Genomic DNA, 15,426 nt, shown 5'->3' on the forward strand with positions numbered 1-15,426 from the left:
GGCTATGCTCCAGAAGCAATCCAGAGATTGCTGGCCCAGTAGTCACTCTGTCCCCTTTCCTTCCCACTACATCCATCAGTTTATTACCACAAAGGAAAATACTCTTGGGCAAAACCTAAATTTGAGGTCAGCTCAGACACACTATAAATGCTGTAAAAAGCTTCTCCACTAGACCGAAATGCCCAAATTAGACAAAGGTATATTTTCCCAGAGCATGACGAAAAAGCAAGGCAGCATTTCCTTGGTTATGTCACTTTAGACCCATATTATACATCTTTATTGTCTGCCAGAAAAATGGTGCAATATGCAAATATCAGAAAGCAGCTGGAGGTTCACTAAACTCTACAGAGGGACAACCAGTCACAGAGGTCTCTGGATGGTCCCCAAAGAAGGCCTTTCCTCACACGCATTTAATTTTCCTCTTTCAGACTCCAGTCCTCTCCCTTCTCTCCTAAATATGGAGGGGAGAAAGCCTGAACAGCCCCTTTTCCACAAGTCCCAGTACATACCAGCCGAGGACACGGCAAACAGCAACAAGAACCACTCTCACATCCACCTCTGAAATGACTGCTTGGTTAAGTAGCAGAAGAGCCACTGATCATAGAAAACACTTCTCAATATGGCAGGCTTCTCAACAGGAAGAGCAGCTACAGTTGCTGCTTCTCAATAATCAAAGGCCATTATCTACCAAAAATTGACTCGTAAATTTGTTCTCGCATATAGCAGATGCTGTAGCAGAATGCAGTTACTATCAGATTAATAGTTCTCATTTTTCCAGTCATTCCTGCCAAGTGATCCAATTGATCCAGGCCAGTGGCTTCCAAACTTCAGTTGCATACCCCATTAGTAAAAAAAAATTTTGAGTATGGACTGCCAATACATTTATTTATAAACTATATACATGTATTACTGAAACATACACAAAGATAGAAATTAAAAAGGAAAAGAAAGATAAAACAAACATTATTTAAAAAAATTATTTTACTTATTAATGGTACAAAAAATATTTTCTTCCCACACTCTAATGGATTGTCTTGCACACACTTTGGAGACCACTAATCTAGGCAAAGGTGGTAACATTTCATCAGACCAGCTGACAGAGTTGGGAGAAAGGACACTGCACTCCAGGTCTTTTCCCATATTCCCATGTTAATTACCTAATATGCTTAGCCTGTTCAATCTCCCTGCTCACACAGGAAGTAAAGGAACTACAGTTTTAAACCAACACACCAGAGCTTGCTTCATAAACTTAAGTTGCTGGATTTGGGTACAAACTCAAGAAAACTATCAACTTTCCTGAAAATTCTCTTGAAACAAAGATCATGAATTCACTCACAATGAAAAGAGAGCCGGTAAGCAAATAAACCTGAAGCTATTAAGAGGAGGCCTCTTAATGGCTCAATTGGCATAGAGCTCAATTGCAAAGTTAACCCATCTTGGGAGAGCATATGCTTTTCCTAACTACTTTATTGCTATTCCTATTCTTTTAACTGTTGGCAAGAACCAAAAAAACCCCAGATACTGCTCCAGGCAGACTCCTTCAATGCTTCTCCCAAGAGGAAACTTCACTCACTGCCTTAGAATGACACTGTAATTTATGCTAATACTTTGTAATTACCATCTGTAAACGCAAGATATGCTAATTTCCAGATGACTATCAGGAAAATATATTGGAAGCATATTATTCTGCCGAATACTCTGAAAAGGTTTTCTCTTGGAATATTTCAAAGTAGGCTTCAAGGGGAGGAAAAAATGTACAACACAGTAACAATCTTGCTGCAGAGACAAGGTGAGGCAACCTCCAGATGACTGAGGAGATCTTATTCAGCCCCAATCCACTGTCATCTAGCCAACATCAAAGCAACTGTAGTGTAGGAGAACAAATGTTCGTAACGAAAAATCTATGTAAGCACAGTCCTGAAGATTTCAACAGCATCAAACACTAGCATGATTGTTTCTTTTGGTCCAAGAGTCATGGTCAGCCCCTCTTCAATTAAGAGAATAAGAACCAGAAATCAGTTTCACAATGCTTCCTATCTTTATCAAAGGGTTTGTCCCCCAAGGAACAAGGCTACAAACAATTTTAGGAAAATATAGATTATAGCTAAAGTTAAATCAGAAACCTAGTCTTTCAAAAAAAGTAGGGCTTCAACTAAATTGATTTGGGAAAGAAGAGATGGTAAGACAAACACTATTTCTTGACATCACCAATAAGCCAACGTGCATAGCTTTACAAGAACGTGTCACAGAACAGAGACTGTCGTTTTGGTGAATGTTTTTTCCACACAGGCTAGGCAAACTAAAAAAGACAGCACTGATCCCCTATCAGCACAGTAGCCAGGGTGATCTAAACCAGATTCAGTCAACCTGGCATTGCAGTTCAGTTGCAAGCTGCAACCAGTGTTCCCAGAGCCTCTCAATAGCCTAAAAGATTGACAGCACCATTCGCTCAAACTGGAATTCCTCACTTTTATAAAATACACAATAAAACAAGAGGGGAATTAAAAAGCCATCTACGTAAATGCAAGGTTTTGTTGCAGGTACTAGATAACAACTGTTAAGGACTACTCTGCTCTTCCCATCACTCCTTGTTTGATTGTGGTGTGCCATCCAACCAGCCTTTGTGTTTCAAAAGTAGCTCTCATTTCACTGATCAAATACATATAAAATAAGCCACCTGCCATGTGAGAAAATGACTAATGCTTGCATCTTTTAAGCTCTTTGCTTCGCCACTGAAGCAGCTTTTGAATACAGTAGCATTAGTGTTTGTTAAAAGAAACTTGCTTTTAAAAACAAGATTCAAAAGGCTTAAGAAAACATACAAGGAGATGATAACCAAAGGTAAATCTGAGTAACTTACTGCTGCTGTTGTGGCCTCCTCTCCACCTACATAGATAGAAGAAGCAATCTCCATCACGGACAAGTTTGTGGGAGCATCTGTAGTAGATGATGATCTGGGCCGACCTGATTGACTATCTTGGGCAGACCTCCTGTTGATCTGTGGACTTCCTTTCGGGGCATCTGCTTTGCCCCGCCTGCTGTGCAGGCTCGTCCCTCTCTTCATTTTAGGTGGCACTCTGATCTGCTGAAGCACCCGGTTCAGAGCTGTGGGGTGGGTGGAGACACCATCAATTTCAGCACAGACGCTTTGGCTTTCCAAATCCATGTCAGGCTCCAGCTCAGCCTGAGCTTGCTGAACATCATGCGGAGAAACTGATGACCTCCTGCGCTGATGCTGGAAAAGGTGCTTCAAGCCTTGACCAATCACATTAATGTTCTCCAAAGCATTATGGGTTATTTTGGATAATTTTTGCTCTGATTCATGTTGTTTTTTGGTCTCTTGATCTTGGGATTTGCCTCCAGGATCAGGGTCATCACACAACTGTTCAGTGCCAGAGGGCTCCATTGATGACACCCAACAGGTTTATTTGACTATTCATACATAAATACGTCCCCTGTTTTTAAAAGGCTTGTGTTTGTTTTAAAAATGCCAAGATTGTCAGCCAATTAGGTGTGCAATTGCTTCAAGAGTGACTACACATGCAGCTGTGCCACGGTGATCTCATGCTTATCTAATGTTAAACAAAAGAGTCATTATTATACAACCATGCAGAAAGTAGTGGGTTAAAAAATCCAATGCCCAAAACATGCCATTAACAGAACAAAATATATCAGTTTTCCAAACATCCTTCCACATGGTATTAGTTGCATCTAGGCTGTATGCAGAAGCCAAAGCTTGTAGGAGACAAGTCATTCATCGCCTAGGGGAAGAAGCTCAGCACAAAGGGTACAGGAAAGCAAGAAAGGTAAAAAAAGCTGTTCAAAAGGGGGAGAAGCAAGGAGAAACCAGTGGGGGTTTGTTTATTAAGAACAAGCCCATAATAATAGCTAAGAGAACATGAGGTTAAATTTCTGAAGAGCATGTTAGTAGTCTCTTTGGCAGAATTAATTTTGTTCCATGACAAAGGCCTGGTATTTTGTGCTTCAAATGTAATGTCTACCCTGCCTACCTGATTTTCTTGTAGAATGCTTAACTTCACAGTATTTAATATATGCAAGAAAACAGAACATTTCCAAATCAGTTATGCATTTCCAAATAGTAAGAAATGACATTACTGCCAACATCCACTGATGGCACTGGAAACTAGATGTGAAAATCTGTCTTCAAGCAAGAACAGGCAAGTGAAATGGTTTCAATTGGCACAGTCTTGTCCATAGTTTTCAGAGAAAACAAAAACGCCTTTTTAAAAGTAGATTAAGCCACCAATCTGAAAGTGAGCAGCACCATGCATGTGTAGCTCTGCCTCTAGCAGAGAAGAAACACACAGCTTTTCTCTGAGAGCTCAACCTTACCTATCAGCAGGGCTCAGGCAGGAGTTGGTTATACAATGCAGCTGAGCACTTATATAGCAACACACTATTGGAGAAGTACAGCAAAGGAATGAGGAAGGAAGGAAGGAAGGACACAGTATCTGAAAGAGTTTCACATCAGCACCATGAGATCACATGCTCGGAAGCTGATCATTGTTTTCTTGCACGAGAAAGCTTTGATTAGGCTTCTATAAATACAGAAACCAGATCACAGAGGTCTACCTCAATCTTGGCAGAAAGCAGCCTGTGCTTTAAAAACACCCAACATTTCATTTAAGATGCAACATTTTGGGATTTGAGAGCATTCATTTTTATCTTAAAACAGCTGCAGAAACATAATGCATTGAGGTTATAATTAGAGCACTGAGTTTTGTGCATCTGAAACCTGACACAATGGGTTAAACTGATATTCCAAAATGCTTTCCAAATTGGCATCCAAAAATATCAGAAGAGCTGCCTCACGCTCTTTTCTTTTTTTTCAAATGTCGTTGCTATCAGCTGGAGGCAAGATGAAATTCAGTACTTACAGAAAGCAAAACACTAGAATCATACAGGATTTTATCTCAGTACTTTGAACATGTTATAAGCATTGAGGTTAAATATATTGGCCCATTTAATCAATAACACATTAAATGCTAAGTAATAAACTACATTCCAGAAAAATACATTTACCCATATTCATGCAGAAATCGTGTGGCAGAATAAAAAAAGTGCAACCAACCTTTTATTTTTACATACTTAACACTTTCTTAAATGACTTTTAGTGCCTTTATGACTAGTATTATGCTTTGACTTTTAAGCTTGCTCTTTTTTAATTTTTTTTTTTTTTTTCTTGTGTAACAGGTTTTCCAGGAAGTTGAATTGCAGGTCTACTCAATTTAAGTTTTGAGGGAAAAAAAGGCAGACTTAGATTTTCCTTTTCATCCAACAGACCAAATGGTTCAGTGAACAAACCTCACTGGCTAAAAAGCAAGAGTCCCAAAATTATTTGGCATATAAAATATAAACCTGGCAGTTGACCCATAACTGCCTTTTTCATTTTAGCTAATTCCCTCAGTATTCATTTTTCAGTCAGAACTCACCGAAGAGCTGTACTTCCTACCAAAGATACCCAATATACTCTCTAACCAGTATCTTTTTGATCTTCTGCATGCTTTCTATCCAGATTACCACTGGTAATACTGCTGATCTTAAGGAACACCACTTCAGTCTAACTAGAGTTCCATGCATTATCTGCTGGAAAACATTAACCTGCTTAAATTAGCACTATGTCAATTTACAAACCAACCTGAAACAAATCGGCCTAGTTAGCTCACAAATGAGTCACTAGTACCCCTGTGTATTCTGTGACTGATTTATGAAATTACACTGACTCTTATTCTTTAAGAGGCTCTTATAGGGAGCTTTGTGGTCATCTGCCTATTCATATTTCCATATGATGAGTCTGTTCTGAGCCCAAAAAGAGCTTTTCAAATTGCCTATGTGGTATGAAGATCCTTAAAACTACTTATTTGTCCTAGTACCTACTTTTGGGAAAAAACTATTCATAAATGTGAAGAACAGTGAATCAGTAGAATAAAACCACTTATAAATGTGAAGAACTGTGAATCAGCAGAATTAATTAGCACATTTACTTGCATTAGGATTCAAGTTTTGTGTTTGGTTTTTCCCCCCCCACTTACAACAACCTGTATATTCTGTTTGAGGGAGGAAATGGAGTACTTCATAGCATGAAGTTCAAAAACATACATTTCTTTTTCACCTGAGAATACAATACATCAGGGACAAAATTCACAATTCCATACACGGTCTCACTGAGCAGATGTTATAACATTATTATATCCCAGAACATGCTAATATAGTCCTTCAATTGTGCAATTATTTTACAGCAGCACTGGGAAACAAAACAGTTCAAAAGGAGAAACTGGCAAAAACAATATTAGATAACTGTGAATATATAAACTAGTACTTGCCTCCATCACTTGCCCTTTAGCATGGCTGACATACAGCAGTCCCTCCACTGAACAAAACTGCAAAAGAAATTGGGTATGAGATGCAATTCTTGGAAATGGGAGGAAAGATGTACACAAACAACAAAGTGAACATGGTTCCAACTTCCAATTTAAATTTTTACTTTCTTTTCATTTAAATGCAAGTGCCTCTGGAAGCTGGGCTATTTTAAAGTCTTTCAAATAACTGAAGGGATACAAACATAATTGAAGTTGAAACTGAATCTTACAGGATTAATCAAGAAGTTCTTGTGAAGGAACATTTTCTCTTGGGGTATATGGCCACCATATGTGGTGCCGAAAGCACAGGTAGATTTCAGGGCTCCAGCCTGCAAGGTCAGACCGGTCCACACAGATTTTATTTTCTTCTCCTATTTAGTCATTCCAATGTTCTGGGCATAGGTCAAACAGCTTGCTTTTGTTTATCTGGAATTCACCTAAGAGGAGGTGAGAATTGCGAGCACTTTGAAACACGAGCACCTTTCAGTTCATTTTACAGGGAAGCTCTGTCACCTTGGCTGAACTGCTCCCCTGCATAACAGCAACCCCTGCCAGGAGGCCAACAAAACCAACCCCTGTCCACTACAGCTGTAAATCCCGGGCAGCCCCTTTCCATAATGGCAGACCACCTACACACTGAACCTGTCTGTGCAGAGATGAGGTAATGGATCCAGCCACAGCCTTCACACAGAACGAGCATGAAGGATTTGAAGGTTTGAGTCCAGCCTAGGCAAAGCACAACATGCCCGAGGACACCATCCTGGCCTTGCTCTCCTTTCCAAAAGGAGGGAACAGAGTATTTCAAGGGCATTTTGATGAGCTGTTTAATGTTTCTGCAACAAGCCCAAGGTGAGGCCAGATGCTTGCGAGAAGAACACAACAGAGGATGACACCAGGACAGCCAAGAGCAGATACAATGACCGCATTTCTCTAGCCACTCACGTACTATTCTGAAACACACCTACATCACCCAGATTTTCCAAAGGTTATTAGTTACTCAACTAGTTCTTGAAAACAGGGACGCAAGCTTCAGAATACATGAGCCCTCAGAAGAACACTACAAGACTGTGCACAACTGGGGCATTTTGGCTATTGTATTGCACTGCACACCAGATTCCCATCTCCAAGAAGGCAGAGATAAAGAAAATGTTAATCAGAACCACAAAAGTGGAATGCTAGAATATGAGCAAAGTGATGACAGCAAATATGAAGAACTTAGGAAAAAGTGAATGAACACATTTTTGAAAAAGATCTTGACATAGAAGAAATTACATTTCTACAATAGTGTAAGTGGAGAACTAGGCACAATATGTGAAGTATTGTTAACATATGAGGTGCTGCTAACGTAACATTGTAGCCATTCTACTTGTCCTTTTTCTTTTTTTAGTTTTATTTTTTATTTATAAGAACTGTAGGGGCTTCTGCCAGTGAGGTCTTCATAGATATGCCCTACAGGACCGTGTAGGTCAACAGATGCTTTTGCTCAGATTAATTTCCAGCCTTTATGCTGCAGAGTCCACTTTCCAGAGCACCCACAGATGGGTTTTGAGATGTAAGGTCATGAAAACTACTTGTGTCTTCTCCCTTATGAATCACAGCCTTCACTGACATACAAACCAAATCTCTCATTTTCTGTCAGAAGCTCCATTTTTTTCTAAACTTTGAAAAGCTACTGCACTGGGCTAATCAAAATTCCTTCACTCTCCTGTACTTACGAAGAGTAGATACAACCTTAGCTTTTTTTTTTTTTCCCCATACATAAGGGCTCTGTTGCTTTCTCTTCATTCTTTCACTTTTCTTCATCAAATACTTTGTAACATGAGAAATTAAAAAATGTGTCAAGTATCTATGTGATATATGTGATATAGTATATATGTGATCAAGTAAGATCAAGATAAGAAGTCCGAAAAGACTTTGGCCCCTTATATTTTAGTTAAGTTTTATTCAGTTTTACTCTAAATGCATCAGTTTAATGAATTCCCTTCAAAACCACAGCTATTTGTAAATAAAATGAACTCTGAAGTTACCATTGAAAGCCAGCTCAGAGCTGACTTGGCTGCAACTGGAGTACTTGTTACAGATACAAACAGTACAGAACTGTAGAAATAGGGAAGAAAATTATTTTCAACAAAAGAAAACAGAAGAGATTCTGCCCTTTGTAGAATAATTCAAATGCCTGTTATTTATGCTGTATTTGAACATCTCGAACCCTTAACATTAATGTTGAAGTACAACTACCTAAGGAACCCTCACATTTGTTTTATTCCATAAACTGGTCAGTTTAATGGATTCTGTATCAAAGCAAACAGTTTAGCAAGAAAGACTAGAGGGGCAACAGTTACACACTGGAAAACCACATATCATGGGAACTGGGAACCCTATCAAGTGATTTATATCCACGGGAGGATTAAGATATTTTAAAAGCATCATTGTTGAGCAGCAACAAGCAGCAGAGCAAATAAGGAGACAAAGCTCCGGGTGTTCACAGCTAATCCTGTCAGAAAGAGGAACTCACGAGAAACCGGAATGGGTGTAAAATTCAAGGGGGCTGCGGTTTGGAAAACATTCAAAGAGGAAGACAACTGTAATAGAGTAAATAATTTGACCCCCAAACCCCCAATTGGATAGTGGTATGACCACCCAATACCTGAAGAAACAGGTATATTTAGCTGTTATAACAGAATAATTTTTTAGAAGTCAAGAGTGGAGAACTGTGGCAAGAATGGAAGAAAAAGTTGTACAAGAAATAATTAAACACAAAGAACATAGGTAAGATGGCAGAATACAGGGAAGAACATCATAAAAGAACAGTATTTTTAATGGAAAGGATACCTGTAGTTTTCAAGACACAGTTCTTCCTCCTCCTCCTCCAAAATTCACCCAAGAGAAGATTTCCTGGAATTCTAGGGAAGTCCAAAAGAAAAACCAGGGACAAAAGATAGATAGATATAAAGCCCCCCACCTGGCCACAACCCTGACACTGACAGTACTCTATGCAAGAACAGAAATGGAGTATGGCTGAAAGAGCAAATTGAACGACAAAACCAGAAAGACTCAGCATATTAAACAGTGCAGCTGGGAGATGAGGGGGAAAGAAAAAAAAACAACAAAACAACTTCAAGTATGTGCAAGGCAAGCCAAACTTCTGTTGAGGTTCTGCATCTAAGATTTTAGAAAAAGGAAATAGCCCAAAGCCAGCTACTTTTGATGAAACAGTAAGGACTGGCAGGTGGCATGCCCCAAGGAATTCACTGAATTAATCCATAGTGATCTGGATAAGGAGTCCACACCATTCAATACTGCCAGAAAAGCCACACTGGATGGAAAGAAACTGCTACTTTAATAGGAACAAGGGACACAGGGCAAAGCAAGAGACCTGCAGCCTATTTTTTTAAGCCAACTGCACATTGTTACAGGGCAAAACCAACATAGTGGGATAATAATAGGTCTTACTGACTTCTGCCTAATGATTTCCCTAAACCCTCCAACCTATTCCCAGCATTATCGAGAAGTCAAGAAGGAAATCAGCTGCATGATGCCATCTCTGCTATCCTTCCTTCTCCTATCACATATTCAGCAGGAACCCAGTTTGGTGGCTAAAGCACAGGCTGAGAGACCAGACATCCTGGGCTAAACCAGCTTTGTCAGCCTTGCTAAAAGATCTTGAGCAAGTCAGCCTCTGTGCCTAATGTTTTACTACACAGAAAATATGAACAACCCAGCTAGCTGAAGGAGAGAAACACTGAGGGTAATACCAGTGAAGGTACTTTAATAAAACTCTTTATGATGGAGCAAAACACTTAGATGCCTTTAAAGGCAATGTGTACACGTATCAGTTAAAATAACTCAAACTTAGAATGCCAAGCTGCTGAATTTTATAAAGGTAGCCAACTGTATTCTTTTGGTAAAAGGATTAAGTCAACTGACACATGCACTATAAATCAATTCTTCTTTTAGTAGTCCCACAACTTACACAATAAACCACAGGTCACTTGTACCAATACAAAAGAACACAAAAACTAGCTCCAGCACACTTAAAATGAGAGGCTGGCAGTGCATCTGTATGAATTACATGATCATCGCCAAGGAGCAACTTCGGAGTTTTAAGATATTCAGGGACAAAAATGGCACTATGTCTGAGCCCATACAAAACATGAGATATACAGCCTCTTTCCTAGAATCCTCACAAGACTAAAATAGATCTGCACAGTCCATCCACTCATTTATTAGGGGTGAGCATACTGTAAGGAAAAGGAGATGGGAAAAGATCGCTGAGGTCACTCAAATGGCATTGAGATTTGTCCTCCTCTTCCCTGGAGCAAAAGTGGGGAGGGAGGGAGAGTCAACTTTTCTCATGCCTTCCCCAGGCACATTAACAAATGGTCATTTCAAAGGGTTCACAAGCAGAAGATTATGCTTTGCCACACCAAAATATATTCACTATTTCTACTGCTGAATCCACTACTAGTTCACATGTTTATGCTGTGCAAGGGTAGCATGTTCATAGACACACCAGAAGGTGATTTTTCAACATCAGCCTCTTCTCAAATCCACATCCTGTTGAAGCAGTTCCTTCCTATAACTTTATAATTAACACTGCTGACCAACAAAACTAATACACAGTTTTTTGTTCCTGAAAGCTCAGATATTAATCCTGTACATAAGAGAAAATTGCACTCAAGTCACAGATGAGCAGATACCAAACACCCTCTTAATGAACGACAGATCCCCTTCTCCTTCGAATTACTTTTTAAGAAACATCTCCCGAATACACCCACATCAGGACCAAGCATCTTCAATACCACCCATGGGCAACCTCAAAATTACTGCTGTCCTATAAGAAGTACTGCTCATTGATTGCTGTGAATATAAAGACCAATAGTTCTTCTGCAAAGTTATAAGTTCACAGTGTAATGACCATAGACACAAATAGATTAGGTAGTTTTCCTTGTTTATTAGGAAACTTCAGTGGCTTAAAGTTGAGTGGCTGTTTTCAGAAATGTTTCTGCTGCTTTGCAGTACAACCAACTGCCACTGAAGTCTTTTCCATCCCTCTCTGAACATTCCAATAACTCAGTGTTTACACTGTTGTCTGAATCAAAGCTATGAAGTAGAGGTCAAGACTTCCAAAATTAAGAACCATGCAGAGGTACCAATACATAATAATTCAGTTTTTGGTATATGCTATAAACATCACATGAAAAATCAAAGCAAAATATCAGTCTGACTGTGGGGCAATGTTACTGGTTCCACAGTTTAGTAGAGCTGCTTCTTCCTTCTAGAAAGCACTGGTTATCTTTAAAGTACTTCCTTCACTCCTGATTAATTTCTTAGCTACATAAAGTATTTATAGGTTTACATTACCATAACAGGCGAGAAGTCTATGAATTTACCCTTGGAATGCTCCTACATTATATTGAATTACTATTACTTCCCTAGTTTTCAGATGAAAAACAAATATAGAAAGGCCAAGAAGCTGCCTTAAGGTTATGCAAGATTTTTGGAGCAGAGAACCAATCTTAAAATTTACCCATATAAGGTTAATGTCATACCTACATGATCTCTCACTGCTGCCACTTTCTGATTTGCTTATGAACAGTGTACAGTACCACATCTGGAACCTACCAAACCCACTTAAAAAAATATCTTTTCCTGGAAAAGGCTACACAGGCTATTTTCCATCAAATTAATAAAACCAGTGCTTCAAGAAAGCTAAATCAAGGTTAAAGAAAGATTTAAATAGATCCTTCTGATCTGCCAACATTTGCAATTACATACAACATACGCATTTTCTAGAAATTTTTTTTGTGAATGTACTTAGAAGTTCAGAAACAACACTAAAAATGCAACCTGCAGGTATTTTAGAAGAAAAACACATTTGATAGATCCAGGTACATATAAAGAATTCTTATACAGACTATCTGTTTTACTAGACATAAGCGGAAACCTGCCTATTAGCAAGTTTTTCTTTTTAACAAGATAGTGTAAAAACTACTAATTTTTAATCTGTGTCCACCACAAGTACATATACTGTGGAAGAAGTTACACAAGGCTGCAATTTACAACCATGTAGTTTGCCAACAGATGACACTTGCACTTGATTTAGTGATCTGTTTCAGAAAAGCCACATCCCCACATACTCTTCTTCAAAACCAGATTGAAAGGAAAGCCAAACTGCAGCATTTCCTCAAGAACATCTCTCCTTTCTGCTAAAGAGAAAAAAGTTGTAACTATGTTTACATGTTCTACAAACCAGTCAACTGCATATTCTGAATTCAGTGGTTCACTGGAGGGCATCTGAAGGGACCATCTCCAGCCACAGTTCAAGCAGGGATCTGAGGGTGGCCTTTCGCAATACAACAGAAATAGCAATTTAAACAATTTCCAGCCTCTTTTGCCCCCACAGCTCATTTGCAGTCGCACAGCATGACATCCCACCATTTTAGTTGTTGTAGGCACAACTGTTTCTGGGGCTGTGATGTGAACCAGAACAAAAAAATTCAACTCAGCTTTGAAGGAAAACAGGACTGGGGGAAGAATCTGATCACAGTACTGGTTAGAACAACTTTGGGATAAGGTTAAAGGAAGGAAGCAGTCCAGAGACAGGGCACAATTACTCCAAAACAGTGTTACCAAAACCCTCCTATCTGAAGCTACGGCCACAACAGCTGGAAAAACAGGAACTCACATGAGCTTCAGCAAGGACTCATCAAAACAAAAATAAGATCACTTTTACAGTTCAAATACCACATTTTGTAAACAGAGAAACTACCTTCCCTAAAAGAAAAGAGTGAAGAAGTATTAAGAAAGTATTCAAAATATTAGGTCTTCCACATAGAAAAGAGCTCTATATGTATGTAAATAAGGAACAAATAGACCAGGATTACATGAGAGAGGTACTGGCTAACATTATCATTAGCAACAAGTCATTTTTCACTAGATGCCTGCATATACTCACAATTTGAAGCCAGAGCTCACAACTGAGTAGGCAAACAATGAAGATCTGCATATTCGTTTTGGGTTTTTAATAACATGACTTAACTCTCTACATTCCAGCATGCAGTAAAGTTGTAAGCAATTGCAGTGGGGTTATCAAGAACTTGAGCAGGGAAGGTGATGACACAGACACATCAGACCCAGATGCACAGTCCAAAAGAGGCAGCCATGGCTGGGTCCATCCCAGCTGCCTGGAGGCACACTCATTGAGGCTAAGAGCAAAATCCAAGGGAAGTTAAAAGCCTCACAGCCCAGAGGATGGCATGAGGGTGAAGACGAGTTGAGATACGTGATGTTTCAGAAAAATGCATAAGGAACAGAGAGAAAACATGGTCATCAGCACAGTCTGCTCCCCTCCTAGAAAGCTCCAGGCTGATATGGACCATGACAAGGAAAAACTGCTACAGCAATATTCACTCCTGTCTGTCTCATTTAAAATGCAGCTTTAAGCACAGTCCTGTTTGTCAAAACAAGCCACAGTTCATTGTTTGAAGAAACTGTTTTATCAATTTTCACTGTTGCAGGGATATACAGCAGCAGATGATCCAATTTCACCGCAGCAGATGCAACTGTTTGATTACCATGAGTAAGACCAGCTATGGAGGTACTTCCTTCACAGGCAGGAGCCTATACTGAGCCTGTTCAGAGTAGTACAGGAACAATAAAAGCCTACCTTCAAATACCAAATGAATTCTATATATGCAAAGGTGAAAAGGAGTAATTCAGTTTCTTTCAGCTTCCCCCTCTTTAAAGAAATCTTTCACTAGAACAGATTCAATTCCTTGAAGCATCTCAAATGTTTCTGTGGTCAGTTGCACTTCTACCCACTTCTCCTGTTAACATTTGCATGTATCTGGATCAGATTCTCCAGCCTCTGCAAAAACACAGCATTACTAGGCCATACCAAACATTTTGGCAGGACCTTTTCAGGAGAGGAAGGGGTGGGGAGAGATCAAAGCTGCTGTTATCCTCATTGCCTGTCTGCCAGGAGACACTGCCACTTTCAATGTGTCAAAGCTGACTCAAATGTCAGGAACAAGTGAACCACAAAGTGGAAATACAGGTATTTTTCATTCCACTTCCAAGAGAAGACAAAAGGTTACACTACAGCTACTTCAGGCATTACAGAGACTTTTAAGTGTGCTAGTCATAAAAAAAAAAAGAAAAAGAAAAAAGAGATGGCCTCTCACTAACTCCTAGCAGATTCATCTGTGACAATGCCAGCACAGAAGCTGGCAAGATTTAGCACCTCCAGTTCTAAAAGAAAGGTTTATTCCAGGCTTGGAGTTGTACGAGGGTTAAAGCAAGTTAAATTAGCAGGCTTGTAAAGATATCATCTACCACCAACCCACGCTACATGCGATTTTAACATGTGCTTTTAGCCCTGAATTTTGGAAAGCATCCCATTTACAATGACTCGTGAAAGAAGAAAGTAGAACTAACCTGGCACAGAGTGGTAAAATACTCCCCCTGATGACTCAAAACCAGTATTAACTCTCTGAATTTTCAGGACTGTTGACTCAACTTACTGAGACTAAAAGACAGACCAAAAGAAGTTTTCATTTGGCTCAGCAAAATCACAACGCTTTTCCCATCGATTCAGGTGCTCTGGGTATTATGTATATGAAAGTCTCCCATTGATACTTAGCATCAAATAAGTTACAAAGCAGAAGTTTGACTTTAAACAGTTTACAAAGACTAGCTCAAACCATATTCAGTCCCAAAATGGCAAAAAGTTTACTAATCCAAAACACTGATAACCATACCCATACTGCAGCCCAGATCTTTAACACATCTGCTTTAAACAGCATACCTTAACAACTCCCTACAGACAAAAAACTTGGACTCAAAAGAAGCAACATGCATCTCATGTGATAGTTCCCTCCATGCTGTTGAGAAGGATACCTGAAAAGTTCTACTGTCTGAAGACCACTGTCATTGGAAAAACCTGCTTGCAGGCTGCAAAACCTGACAGCTCACTGCATTAGTATTGCCTAAAAGGTGACACAAAACAGGCAAGTTAGACAAATTCTGATTAGACGTTAACAGG

General features: G+C 39.4%; 1 protein-coding gene across 4 annotated transcripts in view; it reads right to left on the reverse strand.

The window, feature by feature from the left end:
• Window positions 1-15,426, reverse strand: part of TMCC1 (transmembrane and coiled-coil domain family 1) — a 121,354-nt gene that overhangs the window by 95,530 nt on the left and 10,398 nt on the right. Inside the window, exons 2-3 of one of the 4 annotated variants that reach the window (XM_049826594.1) lie at window positions 6,345-6,401; window positions 2,861-3,105 (exon numbers count right to left, since the gene is read on the reverse strand). In XM_049826594.1, the coding sequence (XP_049682551.1) occupies window positions 2,861-3,064 (204 nt within the window). In that variant the 5' untranslated portion in view covers window positions 3,065-3,105; window positions 6,345-6,401. Of the gene's footprint in view, window positions 1-2,860; window positions 3,573-6,059; window positions 6,134-6,344; window positions 6,402-15,426 lie in introns of those variants that run through there. The other 3 variants (XM_049826595.1, XM_049826593.1, XM_049826592.1) reach the window with 3 other exon arrangements.

This window comes from Accipiter gentilis, chromosome 23, assembly GCF_929443795.1.
Source record: "Accipiter gentilis chromosome 23, bAccGen1.1, whole genome shotgun sequence".
In the NCBI taxonomy this organism is placed as follows: Eukaryota; Metazoa; Chordata; class Aves; order Accipitriformes; family Accipitridae; genus Astur; species Astur gentilis.